Source organism: Centroberyx affinis, unplaced genomic scaffold (genome assembly GCF_046629955.1).
Source record: "Centroberyx affinis isolate AG114_WGS23_722 - 3 ecotype Tasmania unplaced genomic scaffold, CSIRO-AGI_Caff_v1 ptg002059l_1, whole genome shotgun sequence".
NCBI lineage: Eukaryota > Metazoa > Chordata > Actinopteri > Beryciformes > Berycidae > Centroberyx > Centroberyx affinis.
This window is the reverse complement of record NW_027280392.1, coordinates 211,623-221,594: the sequence shown is the minus strand read 5'-3', so window position 1 is coordinate 221,594 and position 9,972 is coordinate 211,623. Positions and strand designations below refer to the sequence as shown.

At 43.5% G+C, this 9,972-nt stretch overlaps 1 protein-coding gene across 1 annotated transcript; it reads left to right on the top strand.

The window, feature by feature from the left end:
- Positions 1-2,061: 2,061 nt before the first annotated feature.
- Positions 2,062-3,879, top strand: junbb (JunB proto-oncogene, AP-1 transcription factor subunit b). Its single transcript, XM_071531225.1, has one exon. It carries the CDS (start codon positions 2,397-2,399, stop codon positions 3,384-3,386), a length of 990 nt encoding a protein of 329 aa, XP_071387326.1. The 5' UTR covers positions 2,062-2,396; the 3' UTR covers positions 3,387-3,879.
- Positions 3,880-9,972: the final 6,093 nt, after the last annotated feature.

Below are 9,972 nucleotides of genomic sequence, written 5' to 3'. Positions count from 1 at the left end.
TAACAGGAGTATTACCTTTAGGCCTAAACATGATAACAGGGTCTGCCTGAGCAAATATCTCTGTACCATTTACAGCCAATACATGTTGTCACAAGGTAGCTGTCTCTGTTCCATCCCAGGGGGAAAACCTGTTGAGGCCGTGATCCAGCTCCCTGCTCCAGCACAGGCTGGATCCAGACTGACATGTGGATTAGAGTGGCAAAGGTTGAATAATCAAAGGCGGGGCTGCACTTGAAATATTCAAACACCGGTGTGCTCTTGTTTAATTTCAAAGTTTGCTATCTTTTACCTTTGTGTGTTATCCAAACTGTGCAGCGCTCTTGTTTTGCAATCTCTCCCAGCTTGTTTTTGTAAGCACACTCATTTCTATATTTTGTTTTGCTGTATTACATGTAAGAATAAGAGCTTTAGTGTTGGTGTGTTTCCTTGTATAAATGAAGGTTATTGAATATGATCAGGGATTCATCCTTCGGGTGCAGCCAGAGGATTTATCGGTTGCCGAGGCAGAGCATCCTATCCGACTTGTTTTGACTGAGCGGGGATATGGGATACATCTGTGGAGGATTTTTTGTGTGTTTGTGTGGGCGTTGGGAGAATTACAAACAGGAGACAAAGGTTCCCTTCTCAACAACTAAAACAGGTGCACCATTGAGGAATCACATTTCTTTTTGCTGTGCTCCTGGAGAGCGGACCGAAAACGATCCACCTGTGGAGCAGAGCCAAATGAAATGTAATTTATGTGAAGCAGGCTTTATAGATCAAAAGGGTAATTTATTGAACATGATTCTTCCTGCTTGAGATAATAGCCTGGTTTTGGTTCCTATTTTACACAGTTTCCTCTGATTCCCATCTATGATTGAAGAAGCACTACTCCAGGCAGCAGGCCAAACATGCTCATCTACCTAAAAAACCTCTCAAGATGCTGTGGGGAGAAGGATGGGTTGGTAAACTGAAAAAAAAGACAGAGGTTTCTGCTGCAGTGGGGGGTCACTTAGGCAGAACCAATCGAATCAAATGTTTGTGTATCAATAACAATAACCTAAAAATCACGGAAGGGTTAATTACAATAATTTGTTTAAATTAAAAAGGTGATTTGATCATTTGGAGTCCATTTGACATGCGATATGTCCAGCTCTTGGTGGTATTAACATAACACGAATGTTTCAAAAGTATCTGTTGGCCTCCTGATCAGTGAACACAGGTGGATTAAGATACCCGACCTCACTTCTCCTCCCCGCTGAGGCAAAAAGTCCCTAACCAGCACACGGATGGCGTTTATACAGCAGGAATGCTGCTGGACCGAGGCCCGGGTGGGCGTGGCTTCCCGGTTCTCCCACGGAGGAACTAACACGTCACCGTGCCCATATAAGACCTGAGGACTTCCTCTCCGGGATGGATCTCGGTCTAGTTCAACATGTTTAATTCATATGTGATGAATCAAACACCAGGATGCAGATGGACTGAGTCTAATACAGCATAATGCAATCTGTTACTGTTTAGAGAAAGAATTTCGGTGGTCCGATAAATTGTATCGTAATAAAAAGACAAATGTACTATACCCGACATGTACTATACCCGATCAATAAACAACTAATGCGCTGTCATAGTCGAATACAGAGATGACAGGTGAAAAAAATTACGTAAATTGAATAAGAAAGGTCAGAATCACACAAGAAAGGCGATCTATCGATTGGCAACAATGTCTCCAAACGGAAAAACAGTCGACAGTGCGATGTTACATTTGTTACAACACATTCCCCACCACAAGAATGAATTATAGCAGCGATCTGCCCTCCCTGAATAATCTCACCTCACCACCTATCCGACCATGCGCCGATGCAAACAACAGATTAAACCTAAACTATAAAGAACTGAACTGAGACGAGCTGTGTATTTGTGCGGCTCGTCTCCATAGCGCGCCCTCGGCGAGCTCTCTTGCCTACAGGCTTGTTTACAGTCGCTGGTTCCCGGCAATAGCGTCACTTGACGTGTGCTGTCTGGGCGTGGAGACGGTGTGTATATAAAGGCACGAATTGGCCGCCAGTACACACCTCTACAAGCAACACGGCGAACACACCAGCATATAAGAATCACAGGTTAGGAGTTTTCCATATAGGATTGCGAAGAAAACCGCAATCAGACATTGGACAAGACTTTCTTAAACTGCTGCCGCTGAGCTGAAGACAGACTTTGTTGGACCAGTACTAGTTCCACACCTTGGAGTTTCACTCGCTTTTTCAGAGTGAATTTTTATTCCCTTTTGATTTTGGGACATTGCTGAGAGAGAAGACGGGTGCCTGCATTGATGCATGCTCCCTGCTGACACTGACATTTGTTGATTACCCAGAGACTGTGTTTCTATAAGCGACTGGTAAGCTGACTTTTCCTACGACTTTATGTCTACAAAGATGGAGCAACCTTTTTATCATGACGACTCTTTTCTGTCGGCTTACGGCCACTCAGATGCAGCAATGCACGACTACAAACTGCTAAAGCAGAATATGAATTTGAACTTGACAGAGCCCTATCGCAACCTGAAATCCCAGCTGAGAGCCGAGACAGACCTTTACCAAGGGGCGCATCAAGACGTGGGGTCGCTGAAGCTCGCATCCCCAGAGCTAGAGAGGCTCATCATCCAAAACAGTAACGGAGTGATCACCACTCCCACACCAGGCCAGTACTTCTACAACCGGGGCATCACCGATGAGCAGGAGGGGTTTGCCGAGGGGTTTGTAAAAGCCCTGGACGAGCTGCACAAGATGAACCAGATGCCTCCTCCCAACGTGTCCATCGGAGCTGGTGGAGTTACGACGTGTTCGGCGGCGGCCTCTAGTGTCTTCGGCTCCTCCTTGCAGCCGGAGCCTCCCATTTACACAACACTGAACGCCTACTGCCCGAACACAAGCCTCTCTTCCGCATCCAGCTACCCCACGGCCACCATCAGCTACCTGCCGCCCCACCAGCAGAGCCACCACCAGCAGACCACGGCGCATGGGACGCACCCCTTCCAGCACGCTCTGCCCGGGTCCGCGCTCCATCCGCAGCGGCTCGTCGCCCTGAAAGAGGAGCCCCAAACGGTGCCTGACCTCCTCAGCAGCGACGGCTCGCCTCCCATGTCCCCGATCGACATGGAGAACCAAGAGCGAATCAAGGCGGAGCGGAAGCGGCTGAGAAACCGGCTAGCAGCCACCAAATGCCGGAGGCGCAAGCTGGAGCGCATCGCGCGACTGGAGGAGAAGGTGAAAGTTTTGAAGAGCGACAACGCGGGGCTCTCCAACACGGCGTCGGTGCTCCGGGACCAGGTCGCCCAGCTCAAACAGAAAGTCCTGACACATGTCAGCAGCGGCTGTCAGCTGATGCTCACAAGCAAGATGGAGGCATTTTAGAATAGAGAGACTGACTGACTGAGAAGTAAAGTAATAACACTGGAGTAATGTTCTACATGAGCAGCACTGGAATAGTGGCCGATGTGTTGTCAGCAATGACAGCAGCACAGGGCCGCGGGCTATGTGTAGACAACTCTTAGGCTGTTTAGGGTGAAAAAGACTGATTGAAATGGTACTTCCCGGATGCTGGACACCGCTCAAAGGACCATTCAACCCTAATAAAACCAGGGCAGCATCCTAGACTGAACAGACACTGAGCAACACACCAGGCACATCCCCATGAGTCTGGGTTACTAATGGTAGAAAATGGGAATAATTATTGTATTTCTTTGTACTTTTGCAACTGATGATATTGTCATGCAATGCTGCATTTATTCATTGTGTAAGTTATTTTGTTTGTCAGGTTGATCCAGACAAACTATAATGATGTCGTATGTTTACAATGTCTTTTTTATTTGTGAGGTGTATTTAAGTAAAGTATCTTAAAAATGAAGTTGGCCTCATGATCTTTTGTCTTTGATTGTTTTAAATTCACCCTCAGACAACCATATCTCTAACGTTAAAAACAGGACATAGTCGAACACATTGTCACACATAGATATGTCGACGGCAGCAGTGGAAAGAGTGGAGAATCATATTCAGCACGACAAGCAAGGTTTTTATCAAACCAGGTGCCATGTTCAACCTTTATTGTTATTATAGCTCACAGTGAGAAACTCTTACACAAGCACATTTAGGTTTCAGTGTTTTCACGCACAGAGCGTAGGCACGTAGGCCTTTCCTATTTACGCACGGGCGTATCCATATTTGGGCATGTTGGTGAAGACTTCGTCACAGGGGAGGATTTCTGGGAACCCCCGCCCATGTTGCAATTGGTCTCATTTCACATTTCAATTGACACTCCTTCTCTTGTATCGATAAGCTCTATAGGCTACATGAGGGTGGTGGAATTTCCTACATTTCCACCTTACAACCTGAACTATCATGACCAAAGGGACCAAGTAGCATGTAGTTAAATATTAAGGCAGAATGATAAAAGTTAGTCTAAACTATGCCTCATAGAGCACAGTATGTAGGAAACATACCCCAGTTCAAATCAACACAGTAGAGGATAGCCAACGATATGATATATAATAAATGAGTTTGTGATAGCTTTAATGCATTATTTGTTCGAGTTTACATTATTAAACATAACCTTTAATATACAGGCTTTTCTTAAACCCAACCATATTTCACTTTAGGTTATAAATTCATCCACAACACTGCCACCACACTCCTAAATCTGACAGAGTGATAAATCCACCGGGCAGTTCATCCCGGCCGGCCGCGCACGGGTGAGAACAACCTGTCGGTGCCGCTCAGCCGTCACAGTCGTATGAAAGACATATTTGAGGTGTCATCATAATTGAAGGATTGCACTCGAGGGGAAGTGACAGTGACTTTAGGAATGTCGGGGGCGTCTCAAGATGCCACGCCGCTTGGCAGAGCGGAGCAGTGGGTGAGAGTGGGCGTCTGGAGCGCGCAGGAGCATCTGTGTGAATGGATGGGGAGCCGCGCTGCCAAGGACAAAAAAACATTCTGGGGACGCATCAACGGGCAAATATGTGCGGCTTCTTGCACTAGGGGTGGACCAGAGGGATATGGGGAAAAGTCCCCGCGTTAAGTAGACTTAAATGAAAATGAGTCACCGGTCCTTCCCGGTTTTATCCAAACAGTCTGGTTAATCCAGGCCAGGGGTTCCAAAACGTTTCAAACACACCAGTCCACGCACCCCCTTTTGATAATAATTAATCTGAAGGACCCCCATTTGACAAAATATTAGCTGAATAGAGGGATATGAGAAAAATTCCCCGCGTTAAGTAGACTTGAATGGAGATTAGTCATCAATTGTTCTCGGTTTTGTCCAAACGGTCTGGTCAGTGCTAAGCCAAGGATTCCCAAATGTTTAAATGTCAAGCACGGCCCACTCAAGTAGATGCACAGTAGAACATGGACCTCTATTTTATAAGATTTTATTGTTGGACACGATTTCATACAAAGGTCCATATTTGTGGGGAGACAAAAGCAGGGAGAGTGATCCTATAACAATCTGTCTCCAAGTGAAATGATAGTGACATTAAACTAATATTTCTCTCTCGCTGCGGGGAACCCTTCTGGATTTCCCTCACGGACCCCCTGGGTCCCGCAGACCACACTTTGGGAAACCTCTAAAGCCACCGAACTATGTGGAAAACAAGTCGAGACCTCCTATTGCGAGCTTTGGCCGAGAGAGAAGTAATTGAATGTGCACAAGCTGGTCTCAGGAAAACCGGAGGGGGATTTCTGTCCTGTTAAGCAGCTAGTGACGTATTCAAGCAAACAAACCAGCCGGTCTGGTCTCAACAATCTCTCAGAGTACATATGAAAACCAAAAAAACCCACTTCAAAGGAAGAACTGGGTGCTGTGCGGTTTGAGCGCACTCTCACCTCATCTGTTTTGGAGGGGAAGGTTTAACCTCCCTTTCATCTGACACGTATTGAAATAGCCTAATTTCCATCAATAACAACTCCTATTTTGCCATCATCGTGGAAACAGAACCAGATACGCCCACACGAGTTCTCCTTTTCTGTGACTTTTAGCTAGAAACCAATATTTTAGGGGATGTACACACTTTTGAGTACAATGTCTGTTTTGATGTATTTGACAACGTAAAAAAACACATAATCCTGTAATAACATCATTGAGGATATCACAAAAGTCTGCTGTGGTCCTCATGTCATATAATTGGCATCATTTTCTATTATATTTATATATAACTCAGGGAATCATGAAGTGTATCAAAATCAAGCCCATAGAAAACACCAATCTCTTCTCTTGCACTCACAATCATCTGTGAAATAAAATACATAAATACATAAACATAGCCTATACATAAATGTTTGTTCAGTGTTTGATACTGGTAGCTCGAGCTCAGTTCCTTTTCAAGAAGATGATGTATAACAAATATCACTGCAGTGTTGAATTTCCATTTGCGTGCATAGGCCTATTATAACACACACACACACACACACACACACACACACACACACACACACACACAACACACAAACACACACACTCTCAAATAACAAGCCAATTCAAGCCATACTGGCTCTCCACACGCCTCGGCCCACAACCCACACTTAGTGTCTGTGGGAACATCTGTGATGTGAATGGTGACGTATGAAGAGCTCTGGGTGGGTTTGATTTTCCTCTCCACTAGCCCCCTTCCCCTCCCACAGAAACAGGCCTGCCTGGCTCTCTCACTCATTCTCTCCCTCTCTCCTCTCTTCTGTTACCTTCTCAAGAGCCATGAATATTCCTCCCACCTTGCCACGGCCATCTGAGGTTCTTACAGTAATTGGATCACAAGTTGCATCACTACTTCTAGAGGGCCTTTGGAAACAAAGCAGTTTTGGAAAGGGAAGATTTTTCTTTTTTGTGAAGCCGAGCTGGAAAAGAGTTTTATGTAAAATCCTTTGTGAACCTGTTATGTTATCATATTTTCCATTGAAAAATATTATGTTTATGCATGTGTTCCCACTCTGAGTTGTACTGAAAACTATACAGAAGTGAAAGTGTTGATGAGTAGACTTCAGTTTTTAAAGGATTCTTCTGCTTATAATAACCATAGGCCTAGGACAATACAAAACACTTTTCTATCCTTAATATTAACCTCATCATTGTCAGATTAATGTATCATTTGTCACATGAATTTAATTCCATTTTATGGTCATGCACATACTACCATCAAAATGCTGCTTGTAAAGTTGATTTAGCCTATCAGGTCATAGTCTTTATCTTATATCTTCTCAGCCTTACAGAGATGGCCCTTTCTTGTAAAAAAAAAGTAGTTACATAGGCCTAACATGTGACATACTTAGAGACTGAATCTGAATACACAGCAAATGGACGTGTCATAGACAACATTTGACTGTTATATATCTATAACCGTAATGTCTGGTCATCTTATAGCCTAACACTGCAGCAATGGATTGGTTCAGAAAACTCAGGATGAGTTTGTGGGTGCATACCGCCATCTAGTGGTGGCGCTGTGGAATAGCCGCGTACATTATAAACTGCATATCAAATGCCTGAGAGAAAGAAGCACCCACAATGGTTGTCCTAGTTTCAGGACTCCCGTTGCTATCTAAGGTAAAAAATGACAAAAGACTGGCACAGTCATTACCAGAACGCAAGGGTAAAATAAATCTCGCGAGATTCGGTTACGGGTGTCAGTCTCGGCTACAGTGGGATTTTTATTGGGAACGGTTGGCGTGTTTTGGTCAGTGATAATCTAGATTAAGTAAGTAAATGGATAAATAGATAAATAAATACATAAATAAATAAATAAATAAAAATTTATAAATTATATTATTGTTTCACACGGGTACTTTGAATGCATTGCTGGCATGTAATATGTGCATAATGTAAACCTACATATTCCTATATCATGGATTTGCACTGGGCCTATAGGGCAGCCAAGGCTCCTAAGGAATTCCTCAACTTATTTGTCTCCAAAGTCAAACCTCTGACCTGTGAGGCGTCGTTTGCACCCCTCTGTTGCCTCCACATACTGTAACTGACATAGACCTGCCAGAACATTTGTTCTGTGACGCTCATTGATTTATTTTTGAGCAAGCACTTGTATTCACCATTGATTCCAAGTAATCTGTTCTAGATGTATCATCATATTATTGACACTTTAATCATACCTGGGAAATGAGGATCAAACTGCTACTCCTGTTGCTTAAATATGGAACATAACACTTTCCTCTTTAATAAGGAACAATTCCTTATTGTAGGGAACCGTTGGTAACAGTCGCCTGTCTGTTTTATGCCGGCTTTTGGTTTGTGTTTTCTGTGGGGAGTGAGGATAATTTATTCTGCCATCTGTTTTACACTATTGTCGTTCCTAATCCAGGTAGAGCACATTCATATTCATCATTGCAAACCTGCCTGTCTGTAGCCTATACAAATGTCTCCTCACTTAATGTTTCTCTCTATGATACAATAAACTGAATGGCCATCCATAAGAATAATTTCCTCTCTGATGTGAGGATATTCCACAGATAAGGGATGCTAATACAATTAAGTCAGTAATGTGGACAGACACGGGAGCTATCAGAACAGTCACTGCTCAGATGTACTGTGTGTGTGTGTGTGTGTGTGTGTGTGTGTGTGTGTGTGAGTGAAAGATACAGAGAGAGAAACAAAGAAAGAGAGAGAGTGATTTGGACTTTGAAGGTCAGATGGCCTCGCATGAGCTGCAAAGGTCTGTATAACTTTGTTGAATCAAATTAAAAAGATAACTCAATCTTATTTATATGATGATTTTTCTTATTACTGGCACATTTGCATACTGCCAGTCATCACCTTAAATGTGTGTGTGTGTGTGTGTGTGTGTGTCCCTGTGTCTGTCCAGCTCTGTCATTTGCCCTGATGATGACATTCAGGGAGGATGCATTATTAGCCAACATCATCAAGTCTCACCAGTTCTCAGTATAAATAGCTGTGGTCATTCGCCGTAGCCACACATTGCGCCTCGTTGTGTGTCCTTTTAACAGGAAAATGTCAAGTGCTATGTGGCATTATCAATATGACCACAGCTCTGACGCACAGCTTTTCCTCACCGCAGCTTCACCTGCAGAGGGCACACACTGTTTTCAGGCCGATTTCTGTCCCTACATACTTTAAAGAATCTAAAATATAAGATAGTTTGGATTTGTTTAACACTTTTTTGGTCACTGCATAATTCCATTTGTGTTAATTCATAGTTTTGATGTCTTTACTATTATTCTAAAATGTGGAAAATAGTAAAAATAAAGACAAATGTGATGTGTCCTTTTGACTGGCAGTGTAGCCCCTTACAATCAAACGTTGACAGTGTCTCCTTCTAATAGTCTTGATCACATCCTTATCTAAACATGAGACCATTTGAATTTCTACAATATGACCCCCTTTAAGCAATGGTTAGTAAAGGTCAAGAGTGAGTGACAGCTGTCTGGAAGTGAGGGTAAACACACTTGTCATGTTGTATCAGTAAATTGGGGTTTGGCAGTGGTGGGATGAGGTCAGACAGGGCATAGACACGCTCTGCTTCCATAATCAGAGGTGGAGGATCCTGGAGGCCGTGTCTGATGATGCCATGTCACCACTGCAAATCAAATCATTCGCAGAACGCCAACACACTGTGCTTGGCCTGAGGTGATATGTCAAACTGATGGATTTGATTTAGTCTGTTCTGAACAAAAAGAAGTATACATATTAAAATATCCGTGCACGTCCATATCTGTACCCAGTGAATAACATATCGCTGTTGTCGTGTGAATACCTTGTAACTCCAATTTGGATGATTTTCATGTATTCAATGGGTTGAGAAAATTCTTTCAAAACCCATTTGATAACATTAAAAATGCTTTGTCATCAAGCTAAAAATGAGGCTGTTTTTGTTAGTTGCTGAAGGAGTTACAAGGTTTTTACCTGACAGCAGCGATATGAGAGTATTAACTTCCAATGTGTAGCAAGTAGACCGAGCAGCAAGACGCCTGCTGTGCGAAGCCTCCA